Below are 23,956 nucleotides of genomic sequence, written 5' to 3' on the forward strand. Positions count from 1 at the left end.
CACTATCTGTAACCCCCGTGACTTGCCTGGGTTTGCAAAACCTCACTTACTGTACTGTCTGGAGACAATACACATCTCTTTAAACTGTGATCAGTGCTCCTTCCACTCACATTATCAGCCACTTCAGGTCTTGAACAGCAGGTTAGGTGTAAGGATTCGCATTCTAATCAGTAATCTCTAAACTGTCTGTGCTTTATATGCTCTGTCTGAGGCCAGAACTCTCCATTCACCTGACGAAGGGGCTAACCCGAAAGCTTGCGAGTATATTATCAAATAAATAGGTTGGACTAAAACCTGGTGTTGTCAGACTTTTTACTGTGTTTACGCCAGTCCAACACCGGCAAACCCACATCATGAGTCCTATGAGACAGCCAATCCTCTATCCACGCTAACAGCTTACCCCCAACTCCATGCACCCTAGCCTTCTGAAGCAACCTTTTGTGCGGCACCTTATCAAACACCTTCTAGAAATCAAGAAACCCCACATCCACCGGTTCATAGGATAAAACAATTATTAATAAAATAAATTACGATGTCATATTTACCTTCTGTCCTCGATAACCTCTTTTTCCCTGAAATATATAGGCAATTGATTATAAAATTGTAAGACAAAGAAACAGAAAATAGGAGCAGGAGTAGGCTATTTGACCCTCCAAGCCTGCTCCACCATTCAATATGATCATGGCTGATCCTTTATTTCAATGCCATACTCTCGGATTCTCCCCATACCCCTTGACACTTCTAGAGTCTAGAAATCCTACAATTTCCTCTTAAGTATATTCCGTGACTTGGCCTCCACAGCCTTACATGGTAGAAAATCCCATGGGTTCGCCACCTTCTGAGTGAGGAAATTTCTCCTTATCTCAACCCTCAATGGTCTATTCCATACCCTCAGATTGTAACCCCTTGTTCTCATCTCCAGAGGAAACGACATCCTTGCATTCAGTCTGTCCAGCCCCACCAGAATTTTCTACGTTTCAATGAGATTCCCTCTCATTCTTCTAAACTCCAGTGAGCGCAGGTCTAGTCAACCCAATCTTTCCCCGCATGACTATGCTGTTATGCCAGGAATCAGTCTGGTGAACCTTTGCTACACTCCATCAATGGCAAGTAAATCCTTGCTTCACGAAGGAGACCAAAACTGCACACAATGCTCCAGGTGTGGTCTCATCAATGACCTGAACAGCTGCAGTAAGACATTTTTGCTCCTGTACCCAAGTCGTCTTTTGCAATAAAGGCCAAAATACTGCTTGCCTTCTTAACTGTCTGCTGTACCTACATGTTTGCATTCGGTGACTGGTGTACAAGGACACAAAGATCCCTGTGTACACAAATACTTCCCAATATATTACCACTTAAATAATACTCTGCCATTTTGTTTTTCCTTATGAAGTAGATAGTTTTACATTTATCCACATTATACTGCATCTGTCTTGTATTGGCCCACTCACTCAACCTGTCTAAGAACCCTGCAGGCTCCTAGCAGCGTCCTCATCATTTATTTCCAGCAAGTTTTGTGTTGTCACCAAAGTTGGAAACATTACATTTCATTTCCATATCCAAATTATTGAAGTATATTGTGAATTAGTGGGACCCAAGCAATGATCCCAATGGAACTACACCAGTCATTGTCTGCCACTTCGAAAAAGACCCATTTTTCCCTGCTCTCCGTTTCCTGTCTGCTAACCAATTTTCAATCTGTGCCTATACATTACCCCTAGTCCCATGTGTTTTGATTTTGCATACTGACCTCTTATGTAGGACTTATCAAAAACTTTCTGAAAATCTAATTGCACCATATCTACTGGTCCATCCTTATCCATTCTACTAGCTATGGCCTCAAAAAACAATCTCCAGTAGGTTTATCAAACATAATTTGCCTTTCATAAATTCATGTTGACTTTGTCTAACCCTGATGATATTTTCTAAGTGTCCTGTTATCACATCCTTTATAATAGACTCCAGAATGTTCCCTACTACTGATGTTAGGCCAACCAGTCTGTAATTCCTGCTTTTGCCATCCCTCCTTTTTTAAATAACGGGATTATATTTGTCACCCTCCAATCTGCCAAGACTGTTCCAGAATCTAGAACATTCTAGAACATGACAACCAATGCACCCCACATTCCCATGGCCTCCTCCTTTAGTATCTCCTTCAGATGTAGATTATCAGGCCCTGGGGATTTATCAGATTTCAGTTCCATAACTTCTCCAGTATCTTTTTTGTTAGTAATACTAATTTCCTTCTCACTAGACCCTTAGTCCCCTAGCATTTCTGGGAAGTTATTTGTGTCTTCCTCTGTGAAGACAGAATTAAAGTATCAGTTTAATTGTTGTTTTCTATTATAAATTCTCCCACTTTGAACTGTAAGGGACCCTACATATGTCTTCACGAATCTTTTTCCTTTTCATATTTATGGAAGGTTTTACAGTCTCCTTCTATGTTAGTTGCAAAATGTAATTTTTAAAAATAAATATAATTGGTGTGTATAAATTAGAAACATTTCTTACCATGAAGCCTTTAGCACCTGGACATCCATCATCTCCAACTGTACCGTTATATCCAGCTGGGCCTCTCTCACCCTAAGGAAAGAATGAAGCATTATCTTACTGGATCATCATCTCAAACCAATGTTGTTTAAAGGTTCAGTTATTAACCACCAAAAAAAAACATATTAAGAAGGAAAGAAAAGCCATAATAGTTAGTGTCCTTAGTGACATTTTCAACTTCTGGTTGCATTGCTACTAAATTCGGATACAATTCCATCTGTCATTCTCAGTCGTGGAATCTCACAATCCTTCAGTACGGCTAGGGTTTTATAAACACTTGAAAGTTATTTATGATAGACTAATTGGCACAGCACAATCTAGTAAGTTATGAATCCACAAAGATCCTAAGACAGTATTTTCCAAACCTATGATCACTTCCACCTTGAACAACAAGGGCAGCAGATATATGGGAACACCACCACATGCAAAATTCTCTCCAAGCCACTCACCATCCTGATTTGGAAATATATAATTGTTGCTTCACAGTCACTGGGTCAAAATCCCTAACGGAATTGTCAGTCAACCCACATCACGTGGACTACAACGATTCAAGAAGGCCGCCATCTTCTCAAGGGCAACTAGGGATGGGCAATCAATGTTGGCCAACCAGCGACACACATGCCCCACGAATGAAAAAAAAAATTTTGATGTGCAAATTTGAACAGTTCTGAATCTGAAAAACCAGCTACATCTCCTGAGATAAAGGTTTGGAGTCTGTTCAGGAGGCCAAAAATGATTTTGTACATGTTCTTGTACTGGTTCCTGCCTAATGGCTGGCAAAATGGTTAGCCTGCTCAACAGGTACAAGATCGCATCAACGGCAGTAGGCCAAAGGCAAAGACAATACCCAGCAAACAGAAAGCATAACATTGGCAATAACAATATCTTGCATTTAAATTGCACCTTTAAAGCATCAAAGCATTCAAGATGCTTCACTAGAGCATTATTATTTGAAACTTGACAAGCAGCCATCGATATCAAAGTGGATGAAATAAACTTGATTAAAGACAACTTTAAGATGTTTTATAGGAGGAGGGATGGCTAGAGAAACTGAGAGCTTTAGTGGAGAATTCCTGAGCTTAGGCAGCTGAAGGCATGACCATGATGAAGCAATTAGTATCGGGGATGTACAAGAAGTCAGAACTGAAAAGATTGCAAATGTTTATAGGGCTGGAGTAGGTTATAGAGGTAGGTAGGGACGAGGTCATGGAGGGATTTGCAAATTTTAAAATTGAAATTTAAAACTTTAAAATTACATTGCAAATCAATGTAAGCAAGGACAGGGTGATAGGTGAATGGTGAAGTCATGCATGGCAAAGTTTTGGAAGACTCGTTTAGGGAGGGGTTATGAGTATCTTGTCATCAGGAGGCTGCAAACTACAACTCTGAACATGTCTCAGGAATCTGTGCACATGTGCTAAAGGGGAACGGGGATGCAGTGGTTAGCACTGCTGCCTCACAGGGACCTGGATTCGATTCCCAACTTGGGTCATAGTCTATGTGAAGTTTGCACATTCTCCCTGTGTTTGCATGGGTTTACTCCGGGAGCTCCGGCTTCCTCCCACAGACCAAAGATGTGTGGGTTAGGTGCATTAGGTATTCTGAGTTGTCTCTTAGTGTCCCGGGATGAGTAGGTTAGAGGGATTAGCAGGAGAAATATGTAGGTTTACAGGGATAGGACCTAAGTGGGATTGTTGTCAGTGCAGACATGATGGCTGTATGGCCTCCCTCTGTACTGCAGGCATTCTGAGAGCTGTGCATGTAGAGTGCAGTGTTTGAAGTTCTTGAGGCTGAAGACCAACCTATTGTGCCTGTGCAAAAAGAAAATGGGGAGCAGGACACCATAACCAAGGTGGTGATTCCATGGGTGAATGTACTCCTTTGGAGCAGTGCAATTTTGCTCGATGTGGCCAAAGAACTGAAGTTGTTCTTGTGAGTTGGTGCCAGAGTGCAGACTCAGGAATCCACAGGAACAGAGTCTTGGCAGGCAAAAGTAAAATCCTTGGAAATAATCTGCCATCTGAGCTGCAGCAACCATCGGAGAGAATTCCAATGTGTAATCTTCGATAGTGAAAAACAGAACCACTCAACAATGAGATAGTTTCCAAGAGATGTGTTGATCTATTGCTTACTGATGTCTGGTTAGGTTGTTATGAAATCTGTGGAATCCATCTTGTTTTCACTTGTCATTTATTGTGCAGTGCAGTGTGTTCATCACAGTTTGTCTGTTCATACACATGTATCTCATATTAACCTTAAATATTAGAGTGCAATAGAGATACTACAAATTGTTATATCTTTCCGACCCTGTATAGTAAACTTTATTTTTGTTCTATCAAAATCCACGTGGCTTTATTCTCTTGGCAAGTGCCTTGATCGTAACTTTGTACGTTTTGAACAAAATATTATTGATCCCTAACTAGACCTTACCAAACTCTTGGGGGATCTGGCCCCAGATCATAACAGAGGCTAGAATCTAAGAGTCAAATCAGGAATGTGTGGGATAGTCATGTTTAAAGGTAACATAGGCATGGATCGGGGATTGAGCAGCAAATGAGCCAAGGTAAGAGAAGAATTGTGTAATATTATGAAAGTGAAAGTAAACTGTCTTAGAAGTAGATATATGGTCATTAGCTTATCTTAGTGCTGAAGACAACATCAAGCTTATGAACGGTCTTGTTCAGCATCAGAAAGTTGGCAAGGAGGAATAAAGGGGAGAATGTTCCTGTTCTGCCTGCTATGATCCCCGCGGCAGGCAGGGGGTGGACTGTGCAAAAGCCCATTGACCTCGGGCGGGATTTGCCAGTTTTGGAGCGAGCATGGCCTAAAAGTCTCTCCCAAAGAGTCAGTGCTCAGGAACAGAGTTTGCAGCAGGGAACAAAGATAATGGCTTCAGCCTTCTCAATGTTTAGTGGAAGAAGATTTATGTTCAGTCAATACTGTGCATCAGACAAGGAGTGTGACTAGTTAGAGATGGTGGAGGCTTTGAGAGAGGTGTTAAAGTGGTCAGGTAGTACTGAATGTCATCAGTGTACATGTAAACCATACTGTTTTCAAATGATGTGCTAAGGGGAAGATGTGGATAACAAATGGGAGGGAGCAAAGAATGGACTAATGGAGAACAACAAAAGTAATACAGATGATTCTGTGGCTACAACTAGATACAAGAAAATGAAATCACCCTGCCTTTCCAGCAGCAATGATTTATGCAAATAGACAGATTTTGATTGATTTGATTTATTACTGTCACATGTATTAACATACAGTAAAAAATATTGTTTCTTGCGCGCTATACAAAGCATACCGTACGTAGAAAAGGAAACGAGAGACTGCAGAATGTAGTGTTGCAGTCATAGCTAGGGTGTAGAGAAAGATCAACATAATACAATGTAAATCCATTCAAAAGTCTGACAGCAGCAGGGAAGAAGCTGTCCTTGAGTCAGCTGTTATGTGACTTCAGACTTTTGTATCTTTTTCCAGACAGAAGATGGTGGAAGAGGGAGTGTCCAGGGTGCGTGGGGTCCTTAATTATGCTGGCTGCTCAGGCCCTTCTATTTCCTTGCACCCCCTTACAGTTGCATCTTTTATTTGATATTGTTCCTCTGTATTTTTCTTACCAAAATGAATCACCTCACCTCCTCTGCATTAAATTTCATCCATTGCACCAATCACTTTTGGAAGTTGTTTACCATTCTCCTCAGAGTTCACAATGTTTTTATGTGGCATAACATCTGTAAATTTTGATATTGTGCCTGTAAACCAAGGTCTAGGTGATTAACATATATCAGAAAGACCAGGAATCCTAACATCGACCCCAGGGGACTTCTGCTATAAATCTTCCTCCAGTCCAAAATGTACCCATTCAGCAATTGTCTCTGTTTCCTGTCATTCAGCCAACTTCATATTCCTATTGCCACTGTCCTATTTATTGTATGAGCTCAAATTCTGCTTGTACGTCTGCTGTTCATCCATCTCTGTTGTCTCATCAAAGGACTTTCAACGAATTTGTGCTGGCTTTCTTTAATTAGGATATCTTTGCCCAAATTACTATGAATTATAATACTTTTAAGAGCTTCCTCACCACCAAGATGTTGTTTGAAAAGTTAAAGTAACTCATGAGTTATAATCTCCTGATTTTGTTTAGGAGTTTGTCTCTTGATTTTTCAGATGGTGGGATTCACAGTGAACAATTATTACACGATGGGGAAGAAGTTTACTCATCTGTGATTACTATTGGCCTCCATGTCAAGATTTGGCTAATGAGGCAATAAGAAGAATGTAAATAATTTGTACAAATTGAGTTCTAATGTCAACACACTTGAACACACATAAAGAGAATAAGTATAATCTAGCAAAGCAGACAGTATATTTGTTCTTCTGAATCACATCATTGCTTTATGCTCCTTGATAAACTCCCATATTCCATTGTCCATAATGGGTGTGATTCATCCATTTTGAATTTAAGTGCCCACGCCAGCGGGAAAAACAGATTTATGCAACATGTGAAATTCCTCCTGCCAGCCTGGCTGTTCAGAGATGGGAATGCCACGCTGACAGACAGGCAACGCTCCCAACAACAGAAATGGTGATCCCATTCCACCTCCTGCTGACCAGGGGAGCACCACCAACCCCACAGCACAGAGGGGCATCTTCTCCTGATCACAGAAAGAATGGATCAGCCCCTCTGCACCCCCTCCCCTCCCCCCTGCCCACCCTCTAATACCGCGCACACAAGAGTGACCCAACAACCCACTCACCTTGAGTTACCTAGTGATTCATAGCTGCAGGCAACTTTAAAATAGCTAAGTGCTTTTAGTTCCACATTTGTATAAACATTGAACTTAGGAACAATAGGGGGCATTTCAGATGCATCCAACCATGAAAGGAAGGATAAACAATGCATGCTGTGCAAAAGCCATTTAGCTATTAATCAAAGGTTTTTCAGACCGCACTGTGAAATTGAATGAAAGCAAAACTTTTCCAAGGAAAATTAAGGTTCCCTAGGGAAAGCAAAGGACTTCAAAAGATTTCCATGGAATTAAAAGGATTTCCAAGGATTTGTGCTTTTCAGGAAAGCTCAAAGACTATGAATAATTGCAATGTTATATAAATGGGGCTGAGTGAGCAGCTGTGAAGAAGAGAATTCTCTGCACCCCCACCCCCCCCAACCCTCAGCGGAAGTGACTCCTCCCATTAGTCAGAGAACTTGAAAGAGGTGTTCACATACCTGTGGTTTTTGGCAGAGAATAAAAAGAATCCCTTCTCGGAATGGAGTGCTGCTGTGATTTGGAAGCTAGGTGACCAGGGACATGGAGATTAAAGTGACTAGGCCACTTCAATGTTTTCATAGTACACAGACCGGAATGAACATTTTGATCAGGGAAATGTTTGAAATGACCATGCCAAGAGTGTTCAGGTTTTCCAGGGTTAGGAGGGGCAGACGAATCACAAGACCCCCATCCCAGGGTAGAGTGCTATGGTCAACCTCTTGCCCCAACCCCAAGCCTAAACCTGCCCAACCCCCAGGACACATGGGGGATCCTCCCCCTGCAGTCTGGCAGTGCAGAGGGACACATGGATACTGCTTTTATCTTCTTGAATCCCCCCTCAGGGTTCAATGTGCCAGGTCCATGATGTTCATGACCAACGCCAAAACCCGCCTAGTGCAGATTCTGTGCCAGGTCCATGATGTTCATGACCAACACCAAAACCCGCCTAGTGCAGATTCTGTGCCAGGTCCATGATGTTCATGACCAACACCAAAACCCACCTAGTGCAGATTCTGCCAGGGAGGTGGATGAATGGCAAGAAGGCTTTGAATTGGCCTTCATGTCCACTAATTATATTCAAATTGACACTATAAAATAATAACTGGGTTTGTGTTTGAGCGGGAACCTGATTGGGGCCAGCAAGCTGGGTGAATGGCAATGATTCGCCACATAGCGGGAATCCCAATTTATCCCTGATGGCTAATTTAGCACAGTAAAAAGTCTGACAACACCAGGTTTTAGTCCAACCTATTTATTTGATAATATACTCGCAAGCAAGCAACGCCGGCATACCCACATCATGGCTAATTTAGCAACCATAGAGATTCCCAACAGCAACCAACAGGTCTGGTGAATCCCCCCCCTACATGTCCAAACTCCACCATTGATTCATGTCTGTGATTAACCCTATTTGTCCAACACTACGCGTAAACCTCGCAGGGTTAAATTTACATTTTGGGCCCAATTTTACCATTGTGTCGCACCCATGTTCGGGCACGAAAACTTGGTAAGATTAGGCGTGAGGCGATTAGTCTGATCCATACCCATGTCTGTGCAAACACCCACTTTACCAAGGCCTGCAAATGCCACAATAAGAACCGCACCCGAAACAGGTGCGACGTCAATTTAAACGCATTTGCATGCAATTAAATTGACTTAATTAGCTGGACGCCCAATCTTACCATTATTTCCCCCTGTACCATAGCATTCAGTCAAAACAATTCGGCACGAAACAGACATGCTCAGCAAAGGTCTGTTTCAGGCGCTCCAGTTTCTGAAGAGGTAAGTTCCGACATTCCAGCAGCTCTCAAACTCAGATCAGGGGGAACAGGTCATTCTCCAGGTGGGGGGAAGGGAGGAGGAGACGGGTCAATGTATCTCCGGTGGGAGGGGGGAGGGGAGAAGGGCTAGATCATTATCTGTTTTGGGGGGGGGGGGGGGGGGGGGGGGGGCGGGTGGAGGAGGCCAGATCACTCTCGATGGGTGGGGTGGAGGCAGAGCCAGATCACTGTATGATAGTTGGGGGGAAGGAGGGAGGCCTGATCGCTGTCTGATGGGGGGAGTGGGGCAGATCATTCACTGAGGAGGGGGAAGGCAGGGTCAAATCATTTTCTGGTGGGGGGAAGGGGAGGGGGGGCTGGGGGCAGAGGGAGGTCAGATCTGTCTGGTGGTGGGGAGGGAGGCCAGATCTCTCTCTGGAGGAAAGAGGGATGAGGAATGCCAGATTGTTCTCAGGTGGGACATTGGCGGGGAGCGGGGCCGCAGATAGCTCCCTGGCAGGGGTGGGGAGGAGGGAAGGCCTGATCATTCTCTGGTTGGTGGGTAAGGGGGAAGTGGGGAGTGGGGGCTGTGGGGAGTGGGGGCTGTTGGGCTGGTGGGGGGGGGTGGTGGCGATCACTCTCTGGCTTGGGAGGGGGGTGCTGGGGAGAAGGAGGTCAGATGGATCTCTGGCTGGGGTGGGGGAAGAAGAGAAAGGAGGCAGGCCAGATGGAAATTTGGTTCAGGGCAGAGGGGTAGGGGCAGGAGGATCTGCTGCTATTCTGCGGGCGATTGGTGGGGTGGAGGGTTGCAATCAGTCTGGATTGGGGGGGCTGGATGGATAAGGGGGACAGTTAAGTTGTGGGGTTGGGGCGATATCTGTGGGGCCATTGCTCCCACTTTTTGCTCCCAGGCAGCTTTATTTGCTTTTTGTGGTCTGGGGGCAATGTGACAGGGGAGCGTTTTTCTAAATTTTTTTACTGCGCATGCGCAGTTGAAGGCTCCAATCAGAGCAGTAGCGTTTCAGGCGTGATAAGCCCTGTCCACAGCGCGATTCAGGTTTGTGATCTTTTTTCAGGCTGAGTGCGTATGTGGGCGCCTGAGCACAGGTTTACAAGTCGGATCTGAATTGCGCCCAGATTCAGCACCCCCTTTGTTTACGTGGTTCCAAATCCTCCAGGGTCTCACATTTTAGACCTTCACTCTTACCTATACATTCCACCACAATTCCAGACCAGCTCACACTTCCCATTCCTATCCCCTTTCCAAAATCACCATTCCTGACTTTACCATCTTTTGTATCCTCTTGTCACTGGGCCCTGCTACCGATACAGAGCCTACAGCTATGTTACCCTTACACGCTGGAATTCCATCTAAAATGCCTTGGCTTCCCTACCTCACTTTCCACATTTTGAACATTTTCCTGAAACCCATTTCTTCAACCAATTTCTTTTTGTTAACTATCCTAGTATTTCTTCATCTTAAGCTCCCCAGAAATGTTTAAGCTCTTGTTTAAAGTGACGCATCGCTCTCCGAATTTGTGGTTTACTGCAAAATCCTAGTGCAGTCTATGAACACTAACTGAGGGAGCTACTCACTGAAAAATGGCCAAGATCTGAACATACATTCGAGTGCTTTCCCCCCTCCCCCCGCCCCAGAATCGGGCACAGGAAATCCATTTAAAAAGTTGACTTCTTCTGAATTTGTGACCTTCTTTCTGAAGCTGCCATTATTCTCTGGGGTATTTTGTAGGGTAATTCCAGCTTCAAGGTATTACTCTGCTGCCTTTCTACTCTCCTGTTGCTGGTCAAGTTTCATGCCAGCAAGGTTTCAAGCCTCCTAGTGGATAAGCCTAAAGATACCCTCTCTTTGCACTCTCTGCCTTCTTGCAAGCAGAAACCTACCCTCGAGCCTCGCCAACCTTCCGATGCAGAATGTTCATGAAAGACTATCTCAGTAACTTCCTTACTGCCACCTGCATCTCAAACAGCAATAGATTCTGTCAGTGGACCAACAATCACTGCTCCCTCGCCATTTCTCGTCAGAATATCTGTTCAGAAGCAGCTGCAAAAGTGTTGCAAGAAATAAATGAGCCTCTTGCCACCACTGCTTTACTGGCATCCTGAAACTTGTCTCACAACTAGTGACCATTGGCTTCCTTACTGAAACCTTCCTGACACCTTCGACCATCACCCAAACTGCCGCCGTTGCACTGCAGCTCTTAATCCCAAATCATAGCTTAATTTCTCCCCTTCTGAAAAGCTTGCTGAGTTCCCTTTCTCTCTCCTTTAAAATCCTCATTATCTACATTTATCTAGGCACCAATTATCTTTTCAGTATGTTGTTGGTGCTTCCCTAGCTTAGTATCAGCAATAAGAGACTGTTCAGCTTCTGAGATACAATCTTCACTTTAGCTTCATGTTTCGTCTTTCCTCCGAATCCCAGTCTTCACAAATGAATCTCTACGTCCATATAGACTCTCCTATTGATACTCACAGCCCAACCCTTCGACTGTGCCACCTCCCATGCCATGTACATCTTTGGTCTCTAATACAGATAACATCATCACTGATCATTCACTTGAGTTCCTCACACACAACCTCCTTTCACCTTCATTTCGTTTGGGATATATGTCTAAAAAACTCTCGCTAAGTCACTTGTAACTGCATTCCCTAAATCCCAATTGCTGAACCTTTCACCACCACCACTACACCTCCACACTTCTTGCAGCTATCATACAGTCGCAGAGTCATAGAGGTTTACAGCATGGAAACAGGCCCTTCAGCCCAACTTGTCCACGTCACCCTTTTTGTACCACACAGCCAGTCCCAATTGCCCACAGTTGGCCCGTATCCCTCTACACCAATCTTACTGACTAAATGCTTTTTAAAAGACAAAATTGTACCCACTTCTGTTACTACTCCTGGCAGCCTGTTCCACACACTCACCATCCTCTATGTAAAAAAAAATGTCCCTCTGGACACTTTTGTATCTCTCCTCTCTCACCTTAAACCTATGCCCTCTAGTTTTAGACTCCCCTACCTTTCGGAAAAGATGTTGACTTTTTAGCTGATCTATGCCCCTCATTATTTTATAGAGCTCTATAAGATCACTCCTAAGCCTCCTACACTCCAGAGAAAAAAGTCCCAGTCTATCCAGCCTCTCCTTATAACTCAAACCATCAAGTCCCGGTAGCATCCTAGTCAATCTTTTCTGCACTCTTTCTAGTTTAATAATATCATTTCTATAATAGGGTGACGAGAATTGCACAGTGTTCCAAGTGTGGCCTTACAATGTCTTGTACAACTTCAACAAGACGTCCCAACTCCTGTACTCAATGTTCTGACCATTGAAACCAAGCATGCCGAATGCCTTCTTCACTACTCTGTCCGTCTGTGACTCCACTTTCAAGGAGCTATGAACCTGTACCCCTAGAACTCTTTGTTGTATAACTTTCCCACCAATGCCCTACCATTAACTGAGTAAGTCCTGCCCTGGTTCAATCTACCAAAATGCATCACCTCACATTTATCTAAATTAAATTCCATCATTCATCAGCCCATGGGCCCAATTGATCAAGATCCCATTGCAATCCTAGTTAACCTTCTTCATGGTACACTATGCCACCAATCTTGGTTTCATCTACAAACTTACTAACCATGGCTTCTAAATTCCCATCCAAATCATTAATATAAATGACAAATAACAGTTGACCTAGCACTGAGCCCTGAGGCACACCACTGGTCACAGGCTTCCAGTTTGAAAAACAACCCTCTACAACCACTTCTGTTATCAAGCCAATTTAGTCTCCAGTTGGCTACCTCACCCTGGATTCCATGAGATTTAACCATCTGCAACACCTTTGTCAAAGGCCTTGCTAAAGTCCATGTAGAGAACATACACTGTACTGTCCTCACCTACCTTCTTGGTTACACCTTCAAAAAACTCAATTAAATTTGTGAGACACGATTTTCCACTCACCAAGCCATGTTGACTGTCCCTAATCAGTCCTTGCTTCTCTAAATGTCTGTAGATCCTGTTTCTCAGAATACCTTCCAACAACTTACTCATTACAGATGTGAGGCTCACTGGCCTGTTGTCCCTAAGATTTTCCTTGCAGCCCTTCTCAAACAAAGGCACAACATTTGCCATCCTCCAATTTTCAGGACTTCACCTGTGGTTGTTGATGATTCAAGTATCTCTGTTAAGGGATCCACAATTTCCTTCCTAGCCTCCCACATCGTTCTGGGATACATTTCATCAGGCTCTGTAGATTTATCTGCCTTGATGCGCTTTAAGACTTCCAGCACCTCCTTCTCTGTTTTATGTGCACTCCTCAAGACATCACTATTTATTTCCCCAAGTTCCTTAACATCCATGCCTTTCTCAACAGTAAATACTGATGAGAAATATTCATTTAGAATCTCAGCCATCTCTTGTGAATCTGCACATAGATAATCTTGTTGATCTTTAAGAGGCTCTACTCTCTCCCTAGTTACTCTTTTGCCCTTTATATGTTTGTAGAAGGTCTTTGGATTCTCTTTTGCCTTATCAGTCAAAGCAATTTCATGTCCCCTTCTTGATTGCTCTCTTAACTCTATTCTGACACCCTTTACACTCTTCAAGGAATCCACTTAATCCCAGCTGTTAATTGACTCAGTCACTCCCCCTCTCGGACTCCGTTGCTCTTGCTCCAAGAAATATCTTAATTCTCTCCCATCCCAATTGCTTTCCCAGTTATGACCTCTATCTTCACTTCCACATATCCAAGCATATCTGTCGCACAATGGGCTTAGCCATTCATCACTAATTCTGCCTTCATCAGTATCACTTTATGCTTTGTGAAAACCACTCACCGCTGCAGGATCATCCTGAAGAGCAAAGTTCATCCATGCAATTTCATGTTCCCCCAACCACCATTCCTAACCTCAGAACCCACCAGTGTGGGAGCATAAAACTGACACAAAGAATGGGCTGAAAGGCATTTTTTGTGAAAAAAGGTCAAGAATTTTGACTATTAAATTGGGGATGCAATAATGGGTATGAATTATGGTAATGAAGAAATGGAAGATTAAATGGAAGGTTCCATTCCCAATAAATTGAATGCAGGATTATATGAGCTAAATGCTGCACATTGGGTGGAATGTTCTTGTCCTGTCCGCCATTGGAATCGTAGTGGGCGAGAGTTGGGGGTAGTGGGTGGTGTGGACCATGCAAAGGTCTGTTGACCTCAGGTGTGATTTTCTGGTTCTGGGGTGAGGCAGCCAGAAATCCCACCCTGAGTGTTTTTTCAGATGAGACAAAGTCTTCAAGATCCAACTCTTCAAAGAAACAAAACCAGATTTAGGAATGTACATTTACAATGAAAACTTGAAGGGATGTTGGGTGGATATTGTTTATCTCAACCTCAAGGAAGGGAGTCTCTTAGACTTCACCTTATTAAGACATTTGTCATTAATAAGGCTTAAGTTATCAAACTGTACTGTTCATAAGCTTATATATTAGTCTAATGTTGTTCGGGGAAGTGATGGCCCAGTGTATTATCGCTCGACTATTAATCCAGAAACTCAGCTAATGTTCTGGGGACCTGGGTTCGAATTCCACCATAGCAAGTGGTGGAATTTGAATTCCATAAAAAAAATCTGGAATTAAAAATCTGCTGATGATCATGAAACCATTGTCGAATGTCAGAAAAACCCATCTGGTTCACTAATGCCTTCTAGGGAAGGAAATCTGCTGATCTTACCTAGTCTGGTCTATATGTGACTCCAGAGCCACAGCAATGCGGTTGACTTTCAACTGCCCTCAAGCAACTAGGGAAGAGCAATAAATGCTGGCCAGCCAGTAATGCCCACTTCCCATGAATGAATAAAAAAAAGGGAAATTGGCATATATTTAAATGTCAAAATTGCTATATTGTAGTTTTAAGAAAGAACATGTGGCTGGAACACATTTGGGCTCCAGTGTGTCTAGCATTTATAGTATGCAGGTGCCAAAATTAGGAGAGTCAGTGGCTAGAAGAACGAATTGAATGTTGGAATTTTAATTTGAAGTGAAGGGTGCAAGGTCAAGGAAACCAGATGCATTTCCATTGTCCGGGAATTGCAAATATTTGAGTAGAAGTTGAAAGTTGCAAAAACCGCCTACAAAATAAGTTACTTGCCAAAGATATTTGTTTTGGGACACTTATTAAGGAGGCTCTTACTAGGAGAAAATGTTAAGAGCTAGCAGTATCATAGATTCATGGAATCCTTATAGAACAGGAGGCCATTCAGCCCATCGAATCTGTACTGACCACAATCCATATTCCCATAACACCACACATTTATCCTGCTAATCCCCCAGATACTAGGTAAATTTATCATGGCCAATCAACCTAACCTACACATTTTTGGACTGAGAGAGGAAACCAGAGTACCCTGAGGAAATCTACGCAGACACGGGGAGAAAGTGCAAACTTCACACAGTTGAGTGAGGCCGGAATTGAATCTGGGTCCCTGGCCCTGTGAGGCAGTAGTGCTAACCACTGTACCAACGTGCTGCCACAGTACAATAGCACATGTGTTAGGGAGTTAGCATTTGCAGAGGACATTGCCAATCAATAGGTAATTGGCATAGGTTGGGAATTGCCATAAGAATCCAGGCATAACTGAATTGTCACAAAGTTGGGGATTACTGTAAAATCCAGATCAATATTAGAATCCAGTATTAGAGATAATGTAATTGCCTTAAGAAAAAGTGAATGCTCTTTATAAGAAAACTGCTTTCAGCCTGAGAGGAGGAGAGAAAATGAGAGGGGCAAAAGAGGGAGTGAGAGAAAAAAGTACTCAGCAAGTAGCTGTGAAACACATAGTTATAGCAGGAAAGGTGAACTGGGAAATTCAAGGTGAACTCTTAAGGCTACAAAAGGGTTTTTAAAGTATGTTAGAGCAAAGTTGACTGAGTTAAAAATTCAGCATTGCTCGAGTCAAGAGATCGGGCTGGGGGTAGGAAATCTTCAGCTGCGGAAACACCGTTTACGCTGGTGGGATTTCCCATTCCGATTGTCCCCTACCCATCCGCCAGTGATATAACAGGAATCCTGACGTTGAACGTCGGAATCCCCATTTGGATACATTTAAGTATAATAATCAGGGCTTATGCCTGATGAATTGCCCCACTCTGTCGTCCATTCGGAAATCATGACAGGCCTCCCACAATGTGTACCTAGTGAGCAGAACCCACTGGAAGATCAAAGGTGAGTGCATTCCCCAGTGGGGAGACAGTAACGTCCAGGCAGTATCCTGGCATTGTGCAGCCAGTCCGAGGGGTGCAGTGCCAACAGGATTATCCTGGAGGGTGCTGCATGAGTGGGTGTGAGGGGGGTTGGGTATTCCCTGGATGTCTGGAGACATCCGGGGGTTATATTTTTAAGTATTTTTATCAGGGCACCCTTTAAAAATGGCACCCCGATCAAGATGGAGAGTGAGATTTTAGAAAGAGAAGAGTAAAAAGAATATAAGTGAATTGAAGTGGATGAATTAATGAAAAGAAGAAATGAAATAAAATAAATAGAGATGGAATGGAAGGGAGAGAGAGTTCATGCTCTGAAGTTGTTGAACTTAATGTTCAGTCCAGAAGGCTGTAAAGTGCCCAATCGGAAGATGAGGTATTGTTCCTCTCGTTGGGTTGACTTGAACATTGCAAAAGACCAAGGATGGACATGTTGACAAAATCTCGCTTTCCATCTTTATCCAAACCCCTACCCCACTAGACCTCATTCCTCAGGTAGTCCCTTGACACTGTGCACCTTTTTTTTCCAAGATGGCGCCGGATCGAGGCGACTTCTTACAAGCTGTGCCCAGCATACCTTCTAATTCTATCTTTGACTCTCATTCTATCCTTCTAAAACTTCATTCTAACTCTTCTAAACTCTCTAATCTTTCTCTACACCCTAGCTATGACAGTAACACTACATTCTGCACTCCCTCGTTTCCTTCTCTGTGAACAGTATGCTGTGTAGCGCGCAAGAAACAATACTTTTCACTGTATGTTAGTACAAGTGACAATAAATCAAAACGAATCAAATCTTTGTTGTCACTTACACATTCCAATCTCTTAATGGACGCTCTTAGCACCATTCTCAGCCTTTATCATCACCATTTTCATTCCCTTTGTCTGTCTCTCTGCCAAGCCCCCCAACCTCCGCTCCACCTCTCATCCTCATAGTAAAATCTTGTCCTATCTCCCTTGTTTTCAGCTGTGATGAAGGGTCATCCTGACGGGAAACTTTGGCTCTATTCTCTCTGCACAGATGCTGTTTGACCTGCTGAGATTTTCCAGCATTTTCGATGATGATTTTATTTCTGGGTTCTGCCCTTGTGATATCAGGGCCTCCTCATTCCCAACTGGCCTGCAAGTTAATATTGAGTCACACCTCAGTTATGGAATCCACATTTGTAGCTACGTATGTCAGTTATTGAGCAGATATTTGGAGGTATTTAGTGATCAAAAGGAAAAGATAAACACAGTTGCATTCAATCAAGCAGGAGAGGTTGGACCAGTTCAGCACAAAGGAAAAAGTTTAAAAAGATGCTTGCATCATTCATCATATGAAAGGATGGAATTAAGCCATCAACAGCTAAAAAGACAGTGAATCATCATTTGTCCCAGACACTTAAACCAATGTAAACTAATGTAAAAATACAAAAAAAATGAGTAAAAATCATGCGATTGTCCACACGTCACTGAGTTTTTGTGAAAATCTGCTTCTAGCATTCCCTTGACAAATGGATTTCAGCTGAGACGCGATGCCAGTACAGCTGACAAACAGCTGGGTTATATTAGTAGAATCAAAAAGTCAACTTTACTATACACAAAAGAAAAGAATAACTATAATTGGTCATGTTCTGGATCTGACGTATATATACTCAGCACATCTTAATAAGATGATTTATACAGACTCGTGTTAAATGGATTCATGCAGCAATATTTGCAAACCTTCCAAGCTTAGCCACACTGTCTACTCCACCTCAATCAAATTTTCTGAATTCAAATGACCTGATAATTTGATTTGATTTACAATGTAAATTTACACCTTTGTTGTATTATGTACTTGGTTTAATACAAATCATTGGATAATTCAATTTTTTTTAGAGCAAAGGGAGAATGCTAATCAGCAGTAGACTATGAAACGGATGGAAGGAATGAGCTCAGAACTTCTAAATGGCAGTCTGCTGATTTATTTTCTTTGCACATGAGATGTGAGATATTTAGGCGAAATGGGGGAGAAATTTATTGTGCTGCTTGCAGACTACGTGGATTCCCTGGAAACAGTGAGGACTGTGGGCTGCTACCTGCACAGCCAGCCTAGTGTTCCTCAATCAAATCAATATGGAAAGCCACTTAGACCACAATACTGCTTATCTCCTGGAGAAATGACACAATCTGCAATGTACTGCTTCAGCAAGGAAACCTTTCCCCCTTTGCCTCCTGGCTGGGCTGGAATGTATCAACAACTATTTCCTGCTGCTTTTTATTTGGTACTTTATTTGGTGGGAAGGAAATACAAACTTAGGTAATTCTGTTACGATTTCCCCTGCAGCGAGTAACTCATCGTGTGACACTACCACCCACCCCCGCCTGCCACCCAAAGCCTGTCAGCTATCAGGCTCAAGTCTGGAGTCAGATGGAATATTCTCAGCTTGCCTGCATGAGTAATGTAAATGTGAAGTCACCATTGTTCCAGATGACCATAGCTTGCTCTCCCCTTGAAGGGGAAAGGTTGACTGGTGGCGATTTTAACATGAGGATCACCATCCCTCAAGTGAGGGGTGAAATTGAGAAGGCGGGGCCTTCATGAATAACCTCAGCCGTTAACGGAATTGAACCCGCACTGTTGGCGGCACTCCGCATCATAAACCAGCCATCCAGCCAACTGAGCTAACTGGCTCTGGGTGGCCTGACTCACTTGCCTGCACGAGTTCAGCTTCAACAAGATCAACACCCCAGAAGACCAACACCGTCCAAGATAAAGCAGCCCACTTGATTGTCACTCCATCCACAAATATTCACTCCCATATTCAGCAGTATGTACTGTCTACAACTTGCACTGCAGGAACTCATCAAGCCTCCTTAGATAACACCTTCCAAACCTATGACCATCTAGTAGGACAGGGGCAGATGAGGTATAGAACAGCACGACCTGTAACTTCCCCTTCAAGCCATTCACCCTCCAGACTTGGGATTATATATTATCATTCCTTCACTGTCACTGGGTCTAAATCCTGGAACTCCTTCCTATGCAGTTCTGTGGGTGTATCTACATCACATGGACTGCTGCAGTTCAAAAAGTCAGCTCAAGGGCAATTCGGGATCGACAATATGTGCTGGTCCAGCCAGCGATGCCCACATCCCATTAATTAATTTTTTTAATGTTCAAGTCTTATTAGAACCCTTCAGAATAACCCTGGAGTGGTTCAAATTCCGAACTCAAAATTCCATGTAAATTTCATCAGAGACACCAAATGAATCTAAAAAGTCACTTTAGCATCTTTTAACTGCACATGCCTCTCTGTTACTGTCAATGATCAACCTGCTGCCACTTTCAGAAACGTGACAATTGGCTGCGCCAAGCACCTACCTTCTAAAGCAAGAAATCCCTTATGATTTGCAAGTCGGGATCCCATGACATATAGAGAACCTTAACTATTTGAGGAAACGCAGTTCAGAACAAATGCTGTGCACTCCTCAATAGTTTAATGAGCAATGTAGCTGAAGATGTCTTTTTTCCCTTTCCCCAAAGCTAGGGGAGTCTAAAACTAGAAGGCATATGTTTAAGCTGAGAGGGGAGAGTTACAAAAGGGTCCAGAGGGGCAATTTTTTTACTCAGAGGGTGGTTGGTGTATGAAATGAGATGCCAGAGACAGTAGTAGAGGCGGGTACAATTTTGTCTTTTACAAAAAAAGCACTTAGACAGTTACGATGGGTATAGAGGGATATGGGCCAAATCTGGGCAATTGGGGCTGGCTTAGTGGTAAAAACTGGGCAGCATGTAAAAGTTGGGCTGAAGGGCTTGTTTCCATGCTGTAAACCTCCATGAATCTATGAAGTAAGGTTTAAACCAAGTTTTTTTTTTGCCAGGAGGAACACTACAAAAATAACCAGGGAATCGCCGGCATTGGATTCCCTTCTCCTCCATACTCAAACAGCTCACTACCCATCCTGGACATTCCTTGCTGTTAGGTTGGCAGTCACGAATACGCCCAATAGTGACAGGCCTGTATCAAGTGGGGCCCCCATTCAATGCCTGCAGCTCACCTGTTTTTCTTCAAATGAGGCCTCCGCTATCTGTCCAGAAAACACGTGGGCTGTCCAGAAATAGAACATAGGACATTGAACATAGAACAGTACAGCACAGTACAGGCCCTTCAGCCCTCAATGTTGTGCCAAGCTATGTCCAAACCCAAGATCAAGCTATCTCACTCCCTATCATTCTGATGTGCTCCATGTGTCTATCCAATAACTGCTTGAAAGTTCCTAAAGTGTCCAACTCCACTATCACAGCAGGCAGTGTACTCCAAACCCCAACCACTCTCTGACTGAAGAATCTACCTCCGACATCCTTCCTATATCTCCCATCATGAACCTTATATTTATGCCCCCAGTGACAGCTACATCCACCAGTGGAAATAGTCTCTGCACGTCCACTCTATCTATCCCCCTCATCATCTTATAATGAAAATAGATCCCACTGTAACCTAAATTAAATCAGTCCACACTTTTGAGAAGGAAGTATTTAAGCCCACCATAAGCTCACCAATAATGCAAGGTCACTTACTGGTTTCTCTTCTGTACACCCGTATAGAAGTCAAAATTCTCTTTAATCTGCTGCCTGGTAAATGCCACAAACCCAGGCAAACCCAAATCCTTTCCTTGCTTGCTCCAAATATCAAATTCAAACTGAATCCCACATGGTCCCCACAAGTGAGGCAAACAAAATCCAAGCTTGCTGCCACTTTCAGAGGGATGACAATTGGCTGCACCTACCTTCTAAGGCAAGGAGTCTCTTATGAGATGCAAGTCAGGGTCCCATCTTGTACAGAGAACACTAACCATTTGAAGAAATGCAGGTCAGAACAAACACTATGTACTCTTCAACAGTTGAATTGCATTGCACCCCATCTTCAGCTTGATCTGATGTTTGATCTTAGCCAAAAGGTTAATAAAATGCCCCAGAGACAAACAAAAACAGAAGCATTTTTCATCATGTCAATGTAAATAGTTTATGTCTGTTAACACTTACCATTCCTCCTTCTTCCCCTGGGTAGCCTTGAAATCCCTTCACACCTGGTTGTCCCTAAAACAACATCATCATATTTATTGAGTAATCAATAGGAAAGGCACTGCAATTTTCTTTCTAAATCCCAATGAATAATTATGTGTCATGAAGCTGTTAAAATTTCAAACATATTATTAATTTACCTTCTGCCCTTTGATCCCTTGCAAACCAATTGGACCTCGTTCACCAAAGCACGTGCAAAGGGCATTACAGCACTTTGTTTCCATAGCTGCACTCTGCAAAAACACATGAATATTTTTAATAGCAGCATGCATTGGGTGATTAGCTTCTCAATATACTTAAGTCACTGAACGGCAAATTCTTCATGAGTGGATTACATATTTGATGAATTAGGAAAAATCACCGGCCAGAAAATAACCAAACAGCACACTGGAGTGTCACTGGACATATTGGGCCATTTTGTTTCAAATTCCATTCCTTTTGGAGAGCTACGGAATGTTAATACTGCCTTGTTTTTCTCAAGATCACTTACTATTTGTTCAAGCAAAGCATTTTCGATATCATCCATTTCAATTGATAGCTGTTGCTTGATTCCAAATCCAGTTCCAACATCAATATAATGAATCTCATCAAAGTTCGCAGCACCTTCCAAAGCCACCGTAATGATTCTATGGATTCCTGGAATAGAAAACGCTCACTTATCACGACACGTTATTGCCGATAACTTTGTTAGTATTGAAGATTGGGTGTTGGCAGTCATCGTTAAATGGCAGGGAAACATATCAAGTGAGATTACGAAATAAAAGCACAGCAGTTGCTCTGAATAGAAATAAAGGGTTACTTTTTACATGCCCCTGATGGGAGGGTTTCTGGTGGGGGGAGTGGGGAGACATGTAAAATAAGGCGGGTGCAAATCCACAACCTTCCCACCCAACTAAGCTTACCACAATAATAAGGGCAAAGGGTAGGCTCCAGACATTGGCAGAAAAAGTTGCCAATCCCACCGACACTGACATGGGGATGGCAGGGTTGGGCTTAAGGCTAGGAGGGGGTTAGTAAGAGGTTGTGTTTAATCTGAGGGAATCCATAAAGACAAGGCCCCAAAGAGCAAACCCTGCCTTTTGAAGGAGCTAGGTAAAATAATCAGGCTGCCCGCTCCTGCTGGCTGCCCGCTGGCTGCCTGTGCCAAAGATTTTATGGCATGGGCAAATTCTTCATCTGAGTAAATTACATATTTGATGAATTTGGAAAAATCACCGGCCAGAAAATAACCAAATGGCACATTGAAGTCTCACTGGACATATTGGGCCATTTTGTTTCAAATTCCTTTTCTTTTGGAGAGCTATGGAATGTTAATACCCCCCTAGCCTTAAGCCCAACCCTCCCATCCCCATGTCCCCTTTCCTGACCAAGACCCCAAACTCACTATTTCTGTGGATCCTTGAGGCTTCTTGCACTTCTTGTTGTCCTGGCCTCATTCACTAATGCACCCCTTAGTGCTGCTGGGACTGATGGAGTTGCCAAATCCTACAATTAAACCCTCCCACATCTCATTATCACATTGTGGCTGTGGGGTGGGTCCTTTTGGAGACTTTTCTACTTGGGGAGACAGCCAGCATCAGCTCTCCCATATGATTTGGCCCAGATATTTATAATAAAATCTCTGAGATAATTGAATGGAAATTGGCTGTCTTTTCAATGATTTGTATCTTTAGTAGAGTGACCAGGAACAAAATGTTCACCAAAAAATATTCAAAGGCATTGGACATTATCCAACCACTTTCCAATATAAATGGTCTCATTTTCTTTTTCCCTGCAATGTCTCTTCAGGGAAAATGGAGCCACTGAAGCTTCGCACCTACCCAGCAACAAAGAAAATATGTCACCAATTTGACATATTTTCTCTGAGCTAATCCTGCTAATGAGATCTTCCTGCTCAATTGTAATAACCTCTTTAGTGAACTTTCCTGATTGATTGTTGAAAATCCAAATGCTGCCTATCCACCTCAATCTCAAAAAGCTTGAATAAATTTGTAAAACACAATTTCCCTTCAATAAAACAGTGTTCACTCTGATCAATCATATTATGATTTTCTAAGTCCCCTGTTACCACATCCCTAATAACAGTTTTTAACATTTTCCTGAATAGAGGTGTCAGGCTAACTGCCCTCTTTCTCTCCCTCCTTTGTTATATTTGTTACCATTCAATATATACAGGGACCTTTCTAAAATCTTAAGGAATTCTGGAAAATCAAAACCAATGGAACTATGATTGCTGTCAGAACCACGGGATTTGTCAGTTCATAGTTGCATTAATTTCTGCAATAATGCTTATCTACTCAAACTAATTTATTTAAATTCTTCATTCTCGCTAGTCTCTTGGTTACCACCATTTCCAGAATTTGTTTGTTTCTTCTAATGTGAAGATAGATGTAAAATATTCATTTAATATCTGTGCATTGTTGTTACTCTTCATTATAATGTTTCCTGTCTCTGCATGTAAGGGACTCAGGTTTACCTCAGCTGATCTCTTCCTTCTTATATACCTATAGGTACATATCTTATTATGTATTTTGCTAGTTCACTCGCCCATTCTATT

At 42.8% G+C, this 23,956-nt stretch overlaps 1 protein-coding gene across 1 annotated transcript in view; it reads right to left on the reverse strand.

The window, feature by feature from the left end:
• The window catches only part of LOC145353036 (collagen alpha-6(VI) chain-like), a 138,674-nt gene that overhangs the window by 73,353 nt on the left and 41,365 nt on the right, over positions 1 to 23,956 (reverse strand). Inside the window, exons 10-14 of the mRNA XM_080203359.1 lie at positions 21,890 to 22,035; positions 21,540 to 21,632; positions 21,361 to 21,414; positions 2,512 to 2,583; positions 546 to 572 (exon numbers count right to left, since the gene is read on the reverse strand). Of these exons, the coding sequence (XP_080059485.1) occupies positions 546 to 572; positions 2,512 to 2,583; positions 21,361 to 21,414; positions 21,540 to 21,632; positions 21,890 to 22,035 (392 nt within the window). The remainder of the gene's footprint in view (positions 1 to 545; positions 573 to 2,511; positions 2,584 to 21,360; positions 21,415 to 21,539; positions 21,633 to 21,889; positions 22,036 to 23,956) is intronic.

The sequence above is a fragment of the Carcharhinus amblyrhynchos genome, chromosome 2 (genome assembly GCF_965287045.1).
Source record: "Carcharhinus amblyrhynchos chromosome 2, sCarAmb.v2.hapA, whole genome shotgun sequence".
Lineage (NCBI taxonomy): Eukaryota > Metazoa > Chordata > Chondrichthyes > Carcharhiniformes > Carcharhinidae > Carcharhinus > Carcharhinus amblyrhynchos.